At 41.5% G+C, this 20,793-nt stretch overlaps 2 protein-coding genes across 3 annotated transcripts in view; both read left to right on the top strand.

The window, feature by feature from the left end:
* The window catches only part of hrob (homologous recombination factor with OB-fold), a 10,317-nt gene extending 670 nt beyond the window's left edge, over positions 1-9,647 (top strand). The window contains exons 3-10 of the mRNA XM_005921865.3: positions 70-1,050; positions 1,252-1,335; positions 1,858-1,992; positions 4,193-4,301; positions 7,797-7,882; positions 7,972-8,094; positions 8,239-8,452; positions 9,395-9,647. Coding sequence (XP_005921927.1) covers positions 70-1,050; positions 1,252-1,335; positions 1,858-1,992; positions 4,193-4,301; positions 7,797-7,882; positions 7,972-8,094; positions 8,239-8,452; positions 9,395-9,450 — 1,788 coding nt within the window. The 3' untranslated portion in view covers positions 9,451-9,647. The remainder of the gene's footprint in view (positions 1-69; positions 1,051-1,251; positions 1,336-1,857; positions 1,993-4,192; positions 4,302-7,796; positions 7,883-7,971; positions 8,095-8,238; positions 8,453-9,394) is intronic.
* A 7,371-nt stretch (positions 9,648-17,018) lies between these two features.
* asic2 (acid-sensing (proton-gated) ion channel 2) overlaps positions 17,019-20,793 on the top strand; it is a 409,281-nt gene continuing 405,506 nt past the window's right edge. The window contains exons 1-2 of one of the 2 annotated variants that reach the window (XM_005921867.3): positions 17,019-17,328; positions 18,086-18,705. In XM_005921867.3, the coding sequence (XP_005921929.1) occupies positions 18,130-18,705 (576 nt within the window). In that variant the 5' untranslated portion in view covers positions 17,019-17,328; positions 18,086-18,129. The other variant, XM_042220657.1, reaches the window with a different exon arrangement.

Below are 20,793 nucleotides of genomic sequence, written 5' to 3'. Positions count from 1 at the left end.
GTGTGTGTGTGTGTGTGTGTGTGTGTGTGTGTGTGTGTGTGTGTGTGTGCGTGCGTGTGTGTTTCCCAGGACCTGCTCGAGACAGACTGGGCTTCCTGCTCCGTGTCTGGACCAGCCAATGTGGCAGCTGCTGTGTCATCCTGTGCTCTGCGTGCCTCCTCTGTTACTCACAGAGAGCCGGAGAAAATTTGCCTCCAGCAAACTGGAGAGAGATCAGCTGCCCCGTGCAATGGCACAGCATCAGAGAGCAGCACGCACACTACTGCTACGGGACAAACTGTTGCTTTGGGGTTGAGACGGCTCTCATCTTCCTCTCATTCCCGCTCTCCTCTCCCTACTCCTTCTCCCACGTTGAATAACTCTGAGCCAAATCGGGCAACACAACAGAGTCACGCTCACGCTAAGGGGCTGCCGAAGCCCTGTGTGGCTCAGGATGACTTTGATGACTGGGATGTTGACCTAGCAGACCTGGAGGAATGTGATGGCCAAATGGGACGGATGCCTGAACCTCCTGCTCCACGTGCACCCACAGTAGAGCCTCCAGCCAAAATGCTGCGACCCTCGACCTGTGGACAGACTCAGACACTACCTGTTCGGACAGTGAGGGAGCTTAGCGCTGCATCCAAGACTTCTAGCTCCACTGGTCACAATTTGGCTACTTTTCCACCTGTCCAACATCCAAATCCATGTCCTGCTTTCCCATTAGCCCCTCCACAGAAGTCTGACGTTTTCCGTGGCTTCACTGCAACTTCTCCAGCCCTGAGCTCTTTTTCCAGGACGGTTAACAAACCTCAGCAGCCACAGAAAACATGTACAACTCCAAGACCCTCCTCTCAGCCCCGCAACCTCTTTGATACAGTCTCCCCGGCACCTCCTTCCTCCCCCTCTCCCTCTGTGAACTCTCATCCTCTTCACACGCCAGTACTCACCAATCGCCTGGTCCAGCTAGTCTCTGCCTCCAATAAGCTTCCCAAGAAGAGGCCTCGCTCAGAGCCACGCCAGCCCAGGACCCGGCGCTTCCCTGGTCCAGCTGGGCTTCTGCCACAGCAGGTTGGTCTCATGTGATGCTGATGCACTCTCTCCTAATCTGGCTTTCTGCAAATGAAAGCACAAGCACGGTCAAGCCAAGGCAAAGACGCCTGAGTAGAACTCAGAAAGAAAATGAATTAGTTATGTGTTCTGTTTTGGGTTTTTTTTTTGTTTTTATTTCCCACCTTGCTGGCATATAGTGATTTAAATTTCCTCTCTCAGCCTCAGGGTCAGAACCTGGATGAGATTGTGGTTTCTGTTCCTCAGACTCCTGCCCATGGGGCTGTGGCTCGACTACCAAGTCAGGTAAATAAAGCAGGTTTTTTTCCCCATCTTTTCTATCACTGTTGCACCTTCAAAAGCAGACGAGATTACAGAAAAGGCTTGAAAATGCCAGGTGTCCACACGGTGTGAGGCCAGTAAATCATGAACAGATTTTGTATTGGCCACATGGAGGCAGCGGAAATGAATGACTAAAACAGCACTGACACCACCTTATGAGCTGACATGGAAAAGAGCTGCCTATTTACACATCCAGCTTGTTAATAGTCCCCTGATGTCAAGTGCAGTTTTCTCTCACTTTTGCTCTCCTGAAGGAAACATCTGGCACATCAGCTGCTTAATGCTCCACTCTGTTCAACAGCTAGTCTACGTAGGACGAGTAGCTGCCTGCCAATTTGTGCATTGTTTGTACAGGATGCAGTACTCTACATAACACTATTTACAGTTATTTGTGTGAAATATTAATTAGAGCCACTTGGAAGAACCAGCAAAGGTCAAGAATTCCATTCGCTGTATGTTTGTGGGTGTAAAAACTTTATGTTAAAGGCTTCCAGCTCACAGACTGAGGAAGAAGAGTTCAGTGGCGGTGCCTGGGCAGCGATGAAGATGGAGATGGGATTGGATGAGAGGCATCCATCATGTTTCCTGCACTCCTACAGTGTGGTCATGGTGCTTCGCAAGGTGAGCTGACAACGTCGTTACACAAATGGAGAAGAAGTCCCACTCGTACTGTTTATTCAAGCGCTGTCTAATATTTAGGTCAAGTCTCTTTACAAGTTACGTGTCTTCACACCACAACGGCCCGTTTGCCGCCATTGGAGGTCTATTGGCATAATCAGGACAAATGACGGCGCTGTCCTGGAGGTGTTGTGTAATTATAAACGGTACGATCGCTCATCAGTCACACTAATGGGGACTCTGCTGTCGCTCTCCTGTAGCTGTGTGAAGGGCCGCCAGTGTGAAGTAGCTGTGAGTGGCAGTCATTTTGAAACCTTACACGGTGGTTTCTGCTGTGTTTGCTTGTCACTGGCTCCATTTAACAGGAGCAGGGTCGGTGGCAGGACGCTGGATAAGCTCGCTCAGGTTAAGCCGTTGACGTGAATGTCGGCTTCCCCAAATCCTTATTTTTCGTGAATAAACAAATGACCACACTGCCCCAATGTGTTCTAACAAATGCAGTGTAAAGAAAGGTTGATCTCAAGAGGAAATCCTGCTCACTGCTGTGTATTTACTTCCATCAGTATATCTTCGTAACACCAGATTTGTGTCGAGGGTTAATTTAAAAACTGAGGTTAATCAGTAGGTTGGTACACTGGAGAAGATTTGATATCAATTGTAAAGTTTCTTTCAAAGCATCAGGTTATCATAGATTATCGGAATGACTGAACACTTACAGTTTATCTAAAGTAAATAAGGCTGGGTTTATAATCCCGTGCAAACACTTGCAGACATCACAGATTATTAGTTGTTCCTATTCCACTTGAGGGACGCTTGCACAGCTGGCGACCTTGCAGTTTTGGCACATTGGAGGGCACATGGATGTCCACATGAAGAGATTCAAACAGACCCTCGCATTCTAGTTGATGTCAAAAGTATTACACCCACATGAGGCACTTTTAAGCAACTCCAAACCCTGTACCTTCAGCACTTGCGTAAAAGACAACATGTGGCTTTGCACAGAAGTCAAACTCCTCCTGGACAATATGATGCCACATTTTCACCCAGTCACAGTGCACTTTGCACTCTCTTTACGGCAGTGCTGTGAATTAAAGCGAATGTGGTTTAAATTCAACACCACGCTGCATCAGCAACACTGAAGTTTTTAAACTGGCCGTCACTGAGAGAAGGAAGGCGCAAATATACTCGGGCTTTCTCTTGCTTTGTGCTCACAGCCACCAAAACATCAGAGGCCACAGTCAAACAAGGTAAAAAGCAATAATTCTGTCCATTTGCGAGGCGTCCTGGCTGGCCGTTTACGGTGCCAAGTCCCCAGCCGCCTCCCAGAAACCAACCTTCATGTTTATGTCCCTGTAAATTTTAAATTGCGCATCCTACAGCTGCAGGTAGTCCACTGCCAAAATAAAATTTCCTCCATGCTGTTATATTGCAGAAGCATTTTGTTGGATAAACAAGCGTAATTCTGCCCCAGAACCTCAAAAGATGATTTTTTTTATTCATTTATGTTTTTGTTTTTTTTTATCTTTGTGGGAGACGAGCGTGTTCTTGATTTGTGTGCACAGCCAGCAGTTGTCTGGGCTTGCACTTGCCCACTGTACTACCAGCCAATCAGCCCAGCTAGACCTCCGGTCCTCCAACTCTTCCCATCGAAAATGTAATAAATAGTGCAGGTGGTAGGCTCTTATGTGAAAAGCCCATTATCCCTGATGTGCTGATAGATTTAGGGCTTAAATTTGAAGATTTAGAAAAAAAATCTGAAGTTGCACACAAGAGTTATTAAAATTCAGTATCCAATTGGAGCACAGAACATGAGTTTACACAATTAAAAACAAACAAACAGTTGATTCGGTTATTTTCTTATAATACTAACATTAAATATATATGTGAGTAAAATGTGTGCCATGAAATCAGACTGTCATCAGACAATCCTCAGCTGATTTATTTAGCTTACGTGTTTTCCTTAACACTAAATCGAGTTCTGTTTTCTGCTGTATTCAACATAGAAATGCTTCAGACCCATTTTACAAGAAAGAATTTGATATTTTTGCTTGAACCATTACTAAAAAGATGAATGATCAACTTTGTTATATTTAATCTGTTAATCCATGAATTATTTAGAAATATTGTTAGCAAAAGTTATCGTGTGTGTGTGTGTGTGTGTGTGTGTGTGTGTGTCTGTGTGTATTTTCCCTCTTCTTGTTAGGCTGCACTGAAACAGCTGGTCAGAAATAAAGTTCCAAACATGGCTGTGCTTCTGAAGAGCATCGTCCACACGCATGCTGATGCCAAGGCAGTGTTTAAGGACCCGACAGGTAACAGACAAACCCAGACACGCTCGGTCTTAAAATAAATATGATGATTCATTGTGAGTCGATTACAATGCTCGACTCTAGTAGAGCCTCAAAGAAAACTTCGGTAGGGAAAAGAAAGAGGAAAGCGTGTTAACTAGTGCTGAACCATGGGAGCAGAGGAGCTGCGAGCTTTTTCCTGCACATTTGACATTTGCTCACTGGGAGCTCGCCTGATTGAGCTCCACGAGGTACGAGAGCAGAGTTCAGCTATTGTAACACGCTTGATTGCGTGCACACATACACACACACCCCGTCTTGCCCAAACAGCAGGACGCCTCTTTCTTCCCACCGCTCGTTTCCTCTCCCGCTCTTTCTTAAACCTTTCCCCCCACTTTTGTCTGCTGCACCTCTAAGCTGAGTCGGTTGCCATGGCCCCCAGAGAGCAGCCACATGAGGTGAGCTGATTATCATCACTCAGGAGTGGATGTTGCTCTCAACACCGGACTTAAGTGCTTATTAGTGATTCAATTGCCACAGATTGGCATCAGTAGTGGGCGGGTATTAAGTGCTTCTGACACCACAAGAAACTGTTTGCTTAGTCATGTGACCCTGACCTGCTGGAAGGTTCTTCGCTTTTTACCCAGCAGACAGTGTTATCTGAGAAGCTGCTAACAGCGCACGCTTAACATCCACTAGTGCTGGGGGGGAAAAAAACAAGCCGAGGAGAAATTAATCAACATATTAGTATCTTAATCATTTATCATTAACAAAAAATATTGGGCTTTCATCATAATGTGTGTGTATATATAAGTATGAAAAATGGGGATTCAAACACTTGCTTCTGGTGAGTGATGAACTCTTTCATGTCGCTGCCGATCCCTCGAGCCTCCATTTGTGGACTTTTTGCAGTTTAAAATGGGTAAAATATTCCTAATGTGTACATAAACACGACTCGGTGCGTATGACAGCAGTCTGGTGGTGGAAAAAAACGGAAACACGGATCTTTAGATCACGTTCTTGACAGCAGAGTCTACTGTGGATTTAGGTGTCATTCTGAGCTTCAGGAAAGTTTTTCACTATTTTCTGATATTTTTATATTTGTATGAAAACAGAAGAACCATATCTGGGAGATGCTGATGAGGATCTTTAGATGCAGCTTAGCTGTCTAATAAACATGCAGTTTTATTCTTATGAGTTTGAAGAAGGAAGCTGTGGTGTTAAAAGGTTTTTATTCCAGGCTTGTTCTGAAGCTCTCAATACAATCTCTGTTTTATTCAGAGTGACACACTGTTCATATCCTTTTTGCTTTCCTGTTGTGTTTTTAATTTTGTTTTTTTGCCCAAACCGTTACACTAAATATGTCAGAAAGTTTATGGAAATGTGTGCAAAATGCTGCTGTCTCTGGTTTCTTTTGGAAATTTCCGTCAAACGTGAATATTTTAATCCTCTTGGGTTTGAATATTTACTCGGAATAATCACATCACGAAGTGTGGAAAAAGCTTTCCTACATTGTTAGAAACGTGGATTGGCTTGCAAAACTTTGGGTTACTGTGAATAGCTAGGCATGTAAAATGTGACCTGATTCTTCCATTTATTTATTTACATTTATTTATTTTTTATTTTTTTAAATTTCACACTCAGTTTCCTGTTTTAGTTTCAAAATGGCCAAAAAAAGGCCCAAAGCAAATTATGGGGCATCCTAGATGGTCGACTCTTAATAATGTCCTTTGGTATGCATCACGGCATGGAGAGACTTTTGGTAGAGACCTTTCTCTCTGTTGCTACTGCAGAAGGCATCTGTGCTTATGATTATTGTCTGTTTTTGTCCTGAGTTTTGTTTGTTTTTTACAGAGATTATGATATTTTTTGTCTTCAGATTTTGCTGGTAATGAGTATAATCCAGTCTTGCTTCTGCTAAGGAAACTTTTCCAAGTGCTACTCGCTGCTGCGCCCACCCTCTCTACGCCTCGCTTCAACTTCATTAGTCAAATTCTTGGTTCCAAAATGCTTTTAGATGTTCATTTGCAAAATTTCAACTATTTTTCAGACAAAGGAGTCTGCTGTGTCTTCCCCAAGGTCTTTTGGTGTCACATGGTGATTTTGATATGAATTTCTTGTAATTAACATCAACTTGACCTTGATCTATTAACTGCTGGCTCTTTATGAACTGAAGAAACGGCTAAATGAATACACTTTGCTGTCATTTTGGAGCCTTCTCCTGCTTTGTCGGCATGAATTATTTTAACTTTCAGTGCTAGGCAGCTGGAGCTCGTAGCTAATGATTGCTGGGTCAAGGTTTCAGAGTTAGCAGAGCTGGTCGAGTTGGCAAGCAGAGTATTCATAAATCCTGCAAATTTGGATCACTTGAGGGGTTTACGGAGTTTCCTGTGGCTCAAGATACTTTTTACCTGTCTGAATTACTGCTGAACACACAAACTGCTCAGGAGCCGGTTATGTTCCAAGTTTCACTTTAAAATTGAGTACAAGTGCAGTGTTTTCACTGATTGTTTTATTTACAGCCTGTTTTAAGCGCATTATAGATTCTCTGCTTGCCAAAGATGTTTTATATGTGCACACTGTTAAGTTGCACCTTAGTAAAACCATTGAATGAAACGCTAATTGTGCATTAAATTCTCACAAGACTGTATTCGTTAATCTGCTGTCGAGTTTCTTTAACACTGCTGGAACGGCCACTTTTAGAATTATATTTATTTTTACCTGGTGCTAAATCTCTGGTCTTCAGTATCATCTTAACTGCAACAGTGTTGCATTTTACATTTTACATTTTTTATGTTCTTTATCTATTTATCATCACCTGATAAGCTCTCTGATTGTAGTAGGGATGCTCATAGGGATCATTTTGTGAATACGAGTCGTGATGTATGTAATGCCCGGTTTTATGAGAGCGTCACACAGAGCGGGAAGCAGAAAGCCTGGCGTAACAGTGAAAGGTTTTAGGTTTTGTTGAGCCAGCTACAGCAAAGAAAGCCTGGCTGTGTTGAACTTCCCTTGGAGTAATACCCCTTTGGGTATTATATAATCTGGTAGCAGCAGATTAAAAGGAATCTTTCATCTTTACCTTTATGCTGTTTGGGGGTCAGTTTGTCTTCTACTCAAATGTGAATAGAAGGAAAAGAAATTCTGACTGGTATCTTTTTATGAATTCTCCATGTTTTCTTCTTATCTTGTGCAAACGTGCACACTCACATGCACATTAAAGTGAGAGCTTTTATGCCATTTCATTGAATTATCAGACTTTTTGGTGGTTGCCTGTCCAGAAAATAAAAAAAATTATTGCTAGATTAATAGAAAAAGAAGGTAAATAATGAAGCGTTTCATACATTTTGATCATAAAATGCAGATTATGGATAAAAATATTTGTATTCAAGAAGGAAAGTGAAAAAGTGAGGATGTGTTTATGCAGCTAAAATGTATCTTTTGTGAAAAGTTATGAGTAGTTGTGTGTGTTTTAAATGTTTTTTGTACTTTATTTCTTTATAATGCTTTGGACTGAAGGGGAGATTCAGGGAACTATTCATCGGCGTCTTTTAGAGGACAGAGCAGAGGAGCTTAAGGTCGGGGCTGTGCTGCTGCTCAAACAAGTAAGGCATACCGCCCACAATCATATAACTATAGTGTTGTATCTGAGTTATACAGTGGTTACAAATCAGTTTCTTACTTCTGTGAACAGGTGGGTGTGTTTTCCCCCTCCCATCGTAACCATTACCTGAATGTAACTTCCAATAACCTGCTGAGGATCTACGCTGCTGATGGAGTCAGTCTGACCTCCACTCAGCTTCCCCCTCTGGTCCTGGTGAGCAGGACGGCTGCTGCTGAAAATAAGATTAGCACGTCTACATTCCAAGAAATACAAAAACATATTTACTTTTTTCCTTTTTAGATATATGTCCTATCAACCTGTCATCAGTCCCTTTGAAACATATTCATTCTTTTCTAGGAGCCGATGTTGCTGTCACCCACTCAGTCTCCCGGTGTCCTTCAGGAGCCAGTTTCCTGCATGCAGCTGATGTTTGATGAAGAGGATGACGAGGGAAAAGATTGGGAAAGACACACAGAGCGAGAGGGAGACCCTCGAGCCCCTGTAGACAGTGGCAGAGGCTCCCTGGAGCGTGGTGGGAGCACAGCACCACAGGAGCCAAGCTGGGATGCAGGTGGGGCACATGCAGTAACACTTGCAGACAGGGAGAAAAGAGCTTAGTACAAGCAACACTTGTAGAGAAGCAGAAGAGAGATTAATTCTTCTCACATCGTGAGCTCGCCTGCTGTCGCTCTGAAATATAAGGAGTTATTTTCCGAATAAAACATTAATGATGTTTGGTCATTGGCATTTGACTGCAATTCTGAAACCCTATCAGTCATAGCCTGATTTGTTTTTAAACTGTTTTTTTGTCTGATGAGCAAATATTTATCTCATATCTAAAAATGATATGATGCAAAAAGGCAAGCCATGTTTAGGATTCTTAGTCCCAGAATTTTACTCAATTTGCCTAAATGACAAACACAGTGACTGTCTTTGGAGGACAAATCCTAAGAAATCCACAGCTGAGAATTTCCATGCAGAAACGTGAAATGTTAGCATCTTAGGCTGATCAACATCTAGCTATGGTCTAAAATTCTGGAGCGCAGTCTAAAAACCAATAATAGGGGGTGCTGTTTGAGCTCCAGCTCCTCCCGCCCACGTGTTGAAATGTCTTTCGGGAACAAACTGAATTGCTTCCAGTGGTCACAGCAGCTCACTGCCTCGATGCATGTGAGCAGGAAAACTGGATTAAAATGCTATATTCAAACTGTTTATTCTACAAATCCGTTATGATGCCGTCATGGCCTTTGATCTGGCATCACCATCAAATCACTCTTTGCATTTTGCATTTGCAGCAGCACCTAATAAAAAATGCATTGCTTTGTTTTTCATCCAACTGAGTATTAGAGCATTACAAGATGAAACCAGTACCATGTGTGTTTTTTACTTAATAACTAACCCCTGATGATTGTAGTTGAAAAATTGCAATCATTGCTGTTTTGTTTTTGTTTAATCAAATGTCTGAGGCATTAAAATACTGTCTCATGTGCTGACCTGTGTGTTTGTTGCACAGATGATGACCTGGATGAACTGCTGGGAGAATTGCCCGAGGATGCCTGCAGCCTATGATGGAAACTTCACATGAAACTTTACAGACTGTCTCCCAGGACTTGCATTATGACTGACTCACCTTGCACTTCTACCCTCATTTTCCTTTTGAGTCACCTTCTAAACACCGAAATACTGGTGAAACGATGTACATGTTGTTTACTCAAAACTGTTTCAGATCTGTTTATAAATACAAACAGAGAATAGTCTTGAATTAATTTGTTGTAAGTGTGCCGATGCTTTGTATCACCAATAATTGATAAGTTGCTCGTTAGTTCCAAAAATCTGCCTCTTTTGATTTCATCTACACATCCTGTGTTCTTGTAGCGACTTTGAGCCTCTTCTATGTGCGTATTAGAGATGTTTCCCTTTTTGTTTCATTCTTATTCATTGTACCTGCTCCACTGACCTTGAAATGGAAGACTAATCTACACAGCATTGATTTACTAATTATGCAAAATGAAACCAAGGTGAGGCTGCGGCTGTTTTCCAGTTAGTTAGTTTTCAGCTTCAAAGTGGACTGGATGATTTTTACGCTGCTTGTTTACGGTGCATTAAGAGGTGTATCAGAGGTTTTTGGCTTGGGATTGCGAGAGGTAGTCTGAGTCCCATGTGGTTTCCTGACCTAAGCAGTGTTTACCCAACTGTGCAGTGCATCAGGGTGGAGTCGTACTGTGACTAACAGGCTAATATGGTGGCTTTCCCGACATCTCCTCCTCAGATCCAGACTTCTTCAGCACTCCTGCCTGAGTATAACAGATTCAGGTTAATCCTCATCCTCGTTCTCATTTTGAGTATGATGCAGCTGCTCAAATTGCCTGGTTTAAGTTGAAAAGCGAGAGGGAGAGGGAACAGGGATGATGAAATGGGTTGTATTTGCAGTTTTTCAACTTAGCCGTGTGGCTTAAATAAGTACATTTACAGTGCAGTCTAAGTATTTGGACAGTTACACATGATCTGTTTGCACTCTCTTTCTGCACGTTGGATTTGTAATGGGCCAGTGAATGAGAGGAGAGAGTAATGATTTTCAGTGTAAATGTAAGGCTGATTACATTGTAGCCTGTCACTGCCCTTATGGATTAACTGATGTTTCTATCCAGACGTGATGTCCTCCTTCGATTCATTTATACTGACTTTATAAGGCAGGTTTGAGAGTGTGATCAGCGGCTCATCCAGAATAAACAGTGTCCTTTCTAGAAAGTAATCATACTGTTCAGCTTTTTGCTTTTAAATTGTTACATTGCCATTGCTGAGTATTGATCTAAAACCCTTAAACTCAGTTTGAAAACTCAGTCACCACTAAAAATATAAAACCCATTGATTCATTTAAATGTAAATAAGCATATTTGAGTAATTCAAATTTCATTTAGGGTCTTTAAGATAAGCAGCACAAAGCGCTTCATGACAAAAATGCCAGAAAGTTCTGCAAAAGCACGTTTAAAAAGATGAGGTTTTAGCTGATATCTAAGAGATCAGTCCACAGAGCTCGGGGCTCTGTGGGGGAGAGAATTGCAGAGTCTGGGCCACTGTTGCAAAACTCTTTGCTTTAGTTCTCAGGCTTATATGATGCATAGCCAGCAGCCCCTGATTACATGGCCTCTGGGATGATCTGGAGATGTATGCATGTAAGAGTTCACTCGTGTATGCTGGTGCTTCTCCATGCAGAGCTCTGAAAGTCAAAATCAGAATCTTAAAGTGAAATCTGAAGTTAATGGGGAGCCAGTGCAACTGAATTAGTAACAGTGTGACATGTGAGTACTAAGACTTCACCTTCGCAGTGATATTCTCCACAACCTGCATACTATTACTGTAAGGCAGTTTATACACTGTACTGTGTGTTTATGCTACCCATTCAAAGAACTATAGCTGCCAGGCTACTTTTTGAGAACCAGTCCACTGCACGTGGGTTTAATAGGACCGAATGTGTGGGTTGCAAATTTGTGAATCTGGTACACTAGCCTTTTCTACAGCCACCATCAGTGCTTTCAACTTAGGTCCCAGCAATGATATGGCACTTTCCCAGGGTCAGTTTTTTGGTACTACCAATGTTTTGTAGTGGAAATGCACAAATCTGCTTTTAAATTACGCACTGGTAGAGGGATGTGAGGGCCTTGTGTATTTCGAGTGGTTTCTTGTAGAGCTAACTGAGTGGGCTTAACGAAGAGAAATGTAACTGTTTTTGTCATTTAAATCTACAAGAAATTAAACTGGTAAACTCGAAGTACAATTATTAATTTACATTAAGGAAACATTCAGTTTTTTCAGACAACAATAGATGCATATAGTCTATAGAGCAGGACTGGCTGTGTGGCTTCCACATTAGTTTTGAGCAGGGCAAAACTCAGCATAAGATCAGTGGAATAAGTAACATAACAGATTGGACTAAAGCAAGGCACATCAGGTTGTTCTCAGCTAGTGAACTCTAGCGATGGCGACAGCACAGAGAGTAGGTGCAAAAAGGAAAATGGCACCATAGTGAAATGCAAGGTCTACTACTACAGCAGATGAATCACGAGCTATCCATGCGAGTCCGTGAGAAAACAGGCGTATGGACACATAATGTGGAGGTGTAAAAGACTGAATAAGTCTGTCCTTTAACTCTATATGCTAAGACCACAGGAGTACAGTCTGGTTAAAAAAAAAAAAAAGCAAACAAATGCTGGCATTGAAATAGTTGACCTGCCATTATAATCTAGCCTCAAGCTTGCTGAAAAGGGATTTTAGATCAGCCTTACTTTATCCTTTAAGGTTTATTATCTTTTCTCGTTTTGGTCCAGCTTCTATAGACGTTGATCACACAAATGGATTTTGAAAAGTCACATGTACTCTAAGAATCACAGGTGGGTTTAGTCCATCTGACATGATCTGTGATCCTCTGAAAGTGTACCCGGCAAATCTCTGGTATAATAAAACAACATGTAACGTATTCAGCCTGTTTCCCAGACACTGATTACCCCTGTAGACTAGAGACTTCTTCAAGAAGGTTTTTTTCCTCCTTACCATAAATCTGAGGGACACGATACCTATGGCAAAAGACTGAAGGGACTAGAAGTCCTTCTTTTGTATTATTTTAAAACCTTAATTCTTTGTAGCAGAAGTAGCTTTTTCTTCTTCTTGTAGAGACCGATCTGGTTAAACGTAATGGATGCCTGTCTATGAATAGGTCCTTGCTGTGGTTAACTTAAAAAAAAGTTTCCTTTTTTTCCCCTGTAAAATTATAGCTTCTCCGAAAGCACTTAAAATGACCCAATCCAGGGATGTAAATGCTCTTCTTACATATTCAGGGATAAGTCGTCACAAGTGAAAAGCAATCCAAGAAAAAAATAAATAAATAAATACATTTTGAGGTCCACTGCAGTAGCTCCATATATATTGCATATGATATAAAGTATCTGCACAGATAGCAGCAAGGATTGCATTGCACTGCCTCCTTGGCAGGTCCTAGTGGACGTCATTAACCCAGTTCATGTGCTTATGAGAACAAACAAGCATCCAACACCCAGTTAAGAGCCTTGATGATAAAACTCCTGTTTGGAGGGGAACTTTGAAACTGTCGGTCTTTCTGTGTATGTGCAGGAGGAGCTGCACTTTTCCTAATCTGCACATCTACCAATTAAGATCTTCACAAACGGGGAACAGGGAGGGGGTTTATGGTTTGAGCCAGACTGCCGCTATTGCTCAGATACTGGAATAATTTGCCCTTCTACTTCAATCACCTCTCGCCAGAGGTAATAATCAGCTGTGCCCAGTCTCGCCAAGTCTGGTACTTACTGTACACATCCTAATTATCTCCTGGTAAGAGCTTATTATTTTTCATAATCCATTAAGATAGTCAAAGTGTAATTACTCTTTCAGTCTCATCATTTATAGAGTACACGAACTGCCTAGTGACGCAAAAAATTAAAAAAGATTTTTCTTTCTTTTCTGTCTGTGATTTGCTCTGATTTGGTATCCCAGCAGAAAAGAACATTTTCTCATGTCTGATGTAAAGTAGTGTTAACTCTGTGAGAAAATCTGGAAAAATCCCACTGTCTTTTTTTGAAATATAATTTTCCATCTTTCATGCCGCACGATATTTGAAATGTTGGGAAAATAGCCCATGAGTATCCTGTTCACTACTGTTATAGAGGTCCTCAAAGAAAGGCCATTAGATTGAAGACAAATAATAATAATAATAACAAAAGTTCAATCCAGTCAAACAGATACATGGAGCATAGGGAACCACTGATTTGATAATAAGAATCATATGTGTTTTATGGCGATAGACATTATGAAAATAGCAAAAAATCTTATGCATGTGTAGTGTAGTTGATAAATCAATGACAAGATAGCAGCTGCACCAAGACTAATTTTTGCCCTTTCCATTTATTTATCACTCATATGCAGGTGCATCTTTTCCCTGGCACTTCTAAATGTGTGACTGATCACCGGCTGTCGGTGTTAATCCAAGTCAAGTAGCATATTATGCCTTTTCCCAATGACAGAAAAAATAATAATAAACAGACTCATTTCAGAATGTTGCACTAAGCTTTTTAGCATTAATGCCACGCAAATTAAAAAAAGAAGAGAAATTTATGGCAATGCTAACAATCCTCCTGCCTTCACTAATCCTGTGCATGGAAAGTTGGCTGGATGGATAAAGGAAGATAAGATTGCTAACACATAAAGCCTTATTTTCAACCCTGGAGACTGTTTAATCCCTGTAAAACCATGCTCATTACCTCAGTGAAAAAAGGGGAGATTTGCTTAATTAAGTTGTTAAGAAACCAGCAAACCCTGCAGCTGTCTGAGACCACATTTCGGAGAAAGACTGTGATCAACTGACAGTGTGTGTGGGTGTAGGCTTTGAGTGCGCTTCGGAGTGTGTGCTTGTCAGAAAGATAACACTAAAATAACCTAATCTTTCAACTTCTGTGGGATTAGGATTTGTGTGTTGTTGCTAATTGCTGAAATAAGTGTGAAAGGGCAAAGTGATGGCATAGGTACAGGACAATATCAAACATGTTTTCTTAAATGGCAAATAAAAAGTAGAAAGAGTAAAAAACAACAACATTGTGTTGTGACTTTCTTTGTAGATCAAATAACTGCTGGAGATACAAACCCACTTTGTGCCTTAGGCACAACTTAAATTTTTATATTAGATAGTACTGGAGTCTGTTTTTTTTCCCTTGGTTATACAATAAGCTACTGACATATCCCTGTGAAGTAGAAGCTAAACAAGCAACCATTCCCCCAAAATTTCTCTCTGGTTTGGTTAAACAAAGAAATAAAAGATATTACATTGTTTGTCCTTACAGGAGCTAGGTTGGTTTTGTTGGTATAATAGGTTATCTATACATGGTTTTTTTTTAAGTGGTCATCAACTTATTTTGTTGTGAAATCCGGGCAGAAGTAGTTAATTTCCGGTCGCCATCTTTGTTTTAAAGGTGAAAGTGTACAGTCGGTCCAGAAGACAACAGCTGCTGAGCTGGTCTGTATTCTTTAATATTGTGGTTAGAAAAATAAATATAATCTTAATATTTGAACATTCTCTATATCCTATAAACAAACAGAAGGAGCCCTGGCTAAAATGATGAACTTATTTAAAAGAGTACAAAGGGGGAGGAGTTAAAACCTCACCTGTTGTATGAGCTGAGATTAGCCGCGGGCTAGCCAATGCACCAAATTTTTAATAGGGTATTAATGTCTTGAGAAATGTTCAACTGAAATAAAAGTGTAATACATTTAATAAAAATTAATCATTTGTTAAATAGGTTGAACAGGATGTGCAGCAGCATATCAACCTGTTGATGTGCCTTAGAAAACAAGCATACAGGTAGGAAGTTAGGCTAATTATAATGGCAGGAGTTTAAAAATGCATGAATTATCATTAGTAACTTCACATGGTTAAAAATGTTTGGCACTTGATGTACCTTTGATTAAATATCAAACCGTATCTTTAGAAATAGTGAAGAGGTTTGTGCTCCAGGCACCGACACACAGTTTTATGAGTGGCTGTTTCATTTGGGCTGCTCATTACTTTTTAATCACTTGATTAGGGGTATGCTGTAATTGCCCGGTAATTTTAGAAAATGAGCTTCTCAGCTGACAGCATGTTGGGATTTCACCAAGAGGGATCCTAAAGTTTTAAAGTTTGTCACTGACTTCACCTAAATCACTCCTTAGTTCTCATTCTATACTATTCTGGAATTGTCAAATCAAGTATCAGCTGTGTCTGCTTGTTGGTGTTTATTAGTGAGTCTAAGTTTGATGAGATGGAGGTTGTCTAGTATACATTTTTCTTTATTGTTGTGTGTGCATGTTTTAAGAAACTTGAAGTGCTTGGGAGCTGGCACGAGGACCAGAATAAGGACTAAAAGAATAAGAGTATTAGTGTACTGTCAGATTCAGCAGGTGTAATGCATCCAGTATCAGTTGCTCTGTGTGTTATGTTGATGTCCCAGCTAATCTTTTCAATAACATGGTAAATGTAACATGTTTGGGCAAGATGGCCTACTGTGTAATTCAGCCTGCCAACCTGTCAGAATCCTGATAACCTCTGATTAACATGTTAGGTAAAATTGTAACAATATTTTCCATTTCTTTCTTCTTGTAGTTTTAACATATTTTTATTTGAATTTGATTTAGTGATGTAAAAGCTTCCCTGGTGCAAAAGACTGCTTTTGTCTAAGTTTCTAACCTAAGGAGTAATCAGTTTATTGTGGATTTAAGTTAAAGACAAATATTAGCTCATGTATTAGCGGTTCCAATTGAATAAAATGTGTCAAACTGATATATTTTCCTCTCCAGCTGTCCAATTTCTTATTCAGTTGGAGGTGAAATTCGTATATATTTTTAGGGATCATTCTGACAACCTGTTTCCAGTCAGTCCAAATACACACACACAGGCGTTCTCGTTCCTCTTTTACCACCTTTAACACCCTCACACCCTCGTGTTATTCTCTCCTCACCACTTTGCTGCTCCTGTCTCCTTATGTTGCCTCACAAAACTCGCTGTTTTCTCGCTCTCGTTTCATTCTGAGAAAGATCAGACTCCTTATGAATTACAAGCTCGTGATTTAAATGTTGCATTCCACACGGCAAACACACTCTGTATGCTTGTTATTCCCTTTACATCCGTGTCTCCCTCTTCCTCATGTGACGTTGCACGTCTAAATTACTTTCCTCTGTGTGCCATTGCTGTGCAGCCTGTGTGACCACGCTTGCTCGTTTGCTCTTTTTTTAGTTTTCCAATTTTATTTTTGTCCTTATCCCTCCCCTCAACCTACATCTCCCAGCCTTTACTCCTCCGTCTCTACTTCTGCTTCACTTCCCATGACACCCATCCCTCCCATCCCTGGCCAAGCAGCCACCACTGTTTTCCCGTCTACTATCTTCCTCCCTGACAGCCTCCTGTTTTGCATCCATCCATCACTCAGTTTGAGGTTGGTGCCATATGAAAATATGAAGGGCTCAGATACAAATGCGAGCTAAGGTGGCAGTGTTTGTAGGAGGAGGAGGAAAGCTATTCAATAAGAGACTTTGCTTTTTAGAGAGCAAGGGAGGAGAGTGTTGTCTTCCCTCCTCCCTCCCTCCTCCTCCCTCACGCTCTCTCTCCACTCTCTCTCTCTGTACAAGCGTGTATTGGTGTGTGCGCCTTCCGTCTCTCCCGGCTCCGCTGTTGTTCGCCGCCACCACAGATGAGCTGGGAAGAGGAGGGAAAGCGGATGTATCTGGCCACAGGAAAGCAGGAGTTTGGATCGGCATACGAGACTAAGCAGCGGCTCTGATCATCTCTCTCTCTCTTATGCTTTTCTCTGTGTCCCTCTCTCTCTTTCACACGCACACAAACACACACGTGCGCTGTCAGACTCACGCTCGCGCCGGCTGGATGTCTTCTCGCTAGGCTGAACGAGAGAGGTGCTTAGGCTTGTCATTAGTTGAGGGCACGGAAACCATGAGAAGCCTTGTGTGCGTGTGCGCTTATATGTGTGTGGCAGCTCGCATGCACACTCATGCATAAGAGAGTTACCGCGTGAGTGAGAGAGTGTGTATGTGTGTGCTTTTGAATGGAGATGAGTCGGGACATTAAATACACAGAGGCAGCTTTCTCTGGCTTTCGGCTTAAGTGACTTTCACCTCTTGCTCCGGGTGTCACAGAGGACTTACTTCTGGTGTTTTTTGTCTGAAATCTAGCAGTCACAGAGGGCAGCTGAGGAAGAAAGAGAGCAGGGCAGTTTGGGATTTGTCTAGAGTGTGTGTTGAGTGGATGTTTGTATGTGTGTGTTGGGTGTAGTAGGAGCCACAGGCAGTCTGGCAGCCACACTAACTCTGAGCTCAAGGGAGTGATTGAGAATGGAGGTGGAGAGGAGAGGGATGCCCTGAGGGAGCATCTTTCTCCTCTGCTTCTTACTCTTCATAGTAGTTATGTGGGTTGTGGAGATCTTTGTCTTCCTGTATCTACTTCCTCTCCTTTTTCAGTTGTTTTATCTTTTTTATCTGTTGTATTTGCATGCTTGCTGTCAGAGCTTGCTGCAGATCTCTGTTCCAGTTTTCTAATTTTTTTTTTTTCATTTTTGTCTTTTAGCCTATTTCCCTGCATCGTATCAGTGCAGTCGATATGATTTTAGACTATGAATCTAAGCTTTTCACTGAAGTTCCATCTCTGTTTGTGCAGGTGTGAGTTTACGGGTGCTCCCTGGCTGAGGAAGTGGAGAGCTGATGATGGATCTGAAGGAGAACTGTGGCAGTCAGGGGAGCCAGGAAAGCTCCAGCCTACATCCCACCTCCTGGCAGGCCTTCGTCCACACCAGCACGCTGCATGGACTTCGCTTTATCTTCCCTTATGGTCAGCCCAGTGCACGCCGCTTGCTTTGGGCTGTGGCTCTGCTGGCCTGCCTGGGATTGTTAGCCCTGGAAAGTACAGAGCGTTTGGCCTATTTCCTCTCCTACCCTCACGTGACCAGCGTGGATGCTGTGGTGTCAAGCAGCCTGGTTTTCCCTGCTGTGACCATCTGTAACCTCAATGTGTATCGCTTCAGCCGTCTCACACGCAACGACCTGTACCACGCCGGAGAGCTGCTAGCCCTGCTCGATGTGCACCTGGCTATCCCCCAGCCACACCTGGCGGAGCCTGATGTGCTTGCGTTCCTACAGGAAAAGGCAAACTTCACGGCCTACAGGCCCAAAGCGTTCAGCATGAAGGAGTTCATTGAGAGGGTTGGCCATGACCTGGAAGAGATGATGCTCTACTGCAGATACCAAGGTGAAGACTGCAGTCCCAACGACTTCAAAACCGTGAGTATACTCTCTATGTGTTGTATTCTAAATGTCAGCTCTTTTGGGCTGAGCTGGGATCGGACCCTCTCTGCAGTCTCTTAGCCATCAGGTGGCTCTGTTTCTGTGGTGTTCAGGTTACGCGTAGAAGGTTTCCAGTGAAGAAAAAATGACTTGGCGGCTGATGATTGTGCTTTCTCTCCAATGGTGCAAGACTGAGAGCATCCTGGCTGTTTCTTTTTTGAGTTACTATGTTTGGCTGCACAGGTTGGAGTTTAAGCTTTGTTGAAAATCTATTCTTTTCTGTTGCTTTGTTGTTGTCCTCATCCTTCACACAATAGCATCACCTCGCTGGAAAATACAAAATATACTTCAGTGACAAGTCTAAAGTATTTTAGTCACTGAAGCAGAGGAACAGATTTGTCTTGGGCCATAGCGAATAATAAATTCCCTCATATCCGATTGGCACTTTCTTTACTTCTGCACTCAAGTATTTTTGTTCTCTGAAATCCAGTAACACCAAGTACCAAATAAATCACACCACTAAAATCACTCTGTTGGCTTATCTCAGAGTGGAAAGTCACAGCTAAAACATACCGTTATTTTAATCTTTTCAGGTGTAGGACCCCTTTGTCTGTACTGTTTCTAGTGTGCTTGTATAACTTGAGGGCACTGATCAGAGCAAAGTGGAGGTGTGTTGGGGAAATGTGTGTGTCTGGTTGCATGAATAAAAAGGAAATTGGCTTTTTGGCCTCTGTGTTTGTGATATTTTACTTTTTGGCAGTCAGAGTGAGCAAGTTGTGCAGTAAATTTCGTTTTAACACATAAAGACAGCATTCGCACCGCCCATCTGTTGCATACTTGGATTTTGCAATTAGATCTATTACTGATTCTGTTAACAGTGCAGTGGATGCAGTCTGTGAATGTTACTAAAGAGAACAGTGCAGTGTTTTTTTTTTCTTTCTGTAGACATAGAGGATATAAATGGCTCTTTCTTCTTTGAGAATTCTTCAACACAATTGTTAAAGACTTTATAGCTATGAAAATCATGGATTTTGTTGCTTGTCCCAAGACAGTGAGTTGTATCCCAGAGTTATTTCAAGGTTTAACTAAGTCTTGCATATGCAATATTTTTACAGACCAATTTAAATGCATCCTGTGCAGTATCGGAGATTTGTATGTTTTATTTATTCTGCTGCTTATCTGTTGGCTGACTCTTGAGTTATACAATTCATCATACTGAACACAGAATCTGCATTAGTTTTAATGGTGTTGCATTATCATTACCTGGTAAGCTAAAGATTTTTCAACATCAATCTGCTCGTCATTGTTATGTGACTGCAGCAATGTAACTATGACAATAATGGAAGTTTAATGGGATTTTGATTGTGTTTTTGAACATGAATCCAGGTTTAAATCAACTTAATAATATCAGTCACTGATCACATTCTCTTGATTGGCTTCATTCACTCAAACAGGTGCTTTGAAACCATCTTGTAGTTGTGCTGCTGCTGGGGGAATTCCCATGATGCACTGAGTATTTCTTCTCCAGTCCCCTCTTTTTCACTCCTTATGCACAAGTTAGTGTTAGTGCTAAATAAATAAAATTGAACAAAACTATTCAGCTGTTAATGTTCAAATTTACAAGATTTGTGTTTTCATAAACATTTGTTGGTGCTGTCATCGACACAGTCTCTTTAATGGCCTAGTTTTCTTCAGAGGACACATTGGTTTGATGTACTGCTTCTACCTTAATAGTATTACAAACTTTAGTGTAGCCTCATGTTGGACTACTCCTCAACTACTACTTTTAATTGAGGAAGTTGGCTGTTTGGCTGAGTAAAGACACTGGTCTTGAGAGAAAGCATGAACTTTTTCACCTTTCAGGTTAAATGTAAAGACTGTGAACCGTATTAAAATAGAACTGCTATTTGGAAAATTACTAAAAATGATGCCAACTTGATGTTATGAACTTCAAAAATTCACCAATAGATTATAATCTTGCATAAAAGAGATGGAAAGTATTTTAAGTGGTTTGAAAAAATCCACAGTGCTGATTAAAGAAAGCTTTGCTGTGTGTGTGTGTGTGTGTGTGTGTGTGTGTGTGTG

This window comes from Haplochromis burtoni, unplaced genomic scaffold (genome assembly GCF_018398535.1).
Source record: "Haplochromis burtoni strain Fernald_Lab_line unplaced genomic scaffold, NCSU_Asbu1 Contig_52, whole genome shotgun sequence".
In the NCBI taxonomy this organism is placed as follows: domain Eukaryota; kingdom Metazoa; phylum Chordata; class Actinopteri; order Cichliformes; family Cichlidae; genus Haplochromis; species Haplochromis burtoni.
This window is presented reverse-complemented; position numbering and strand designations above follow the sequence as displayed.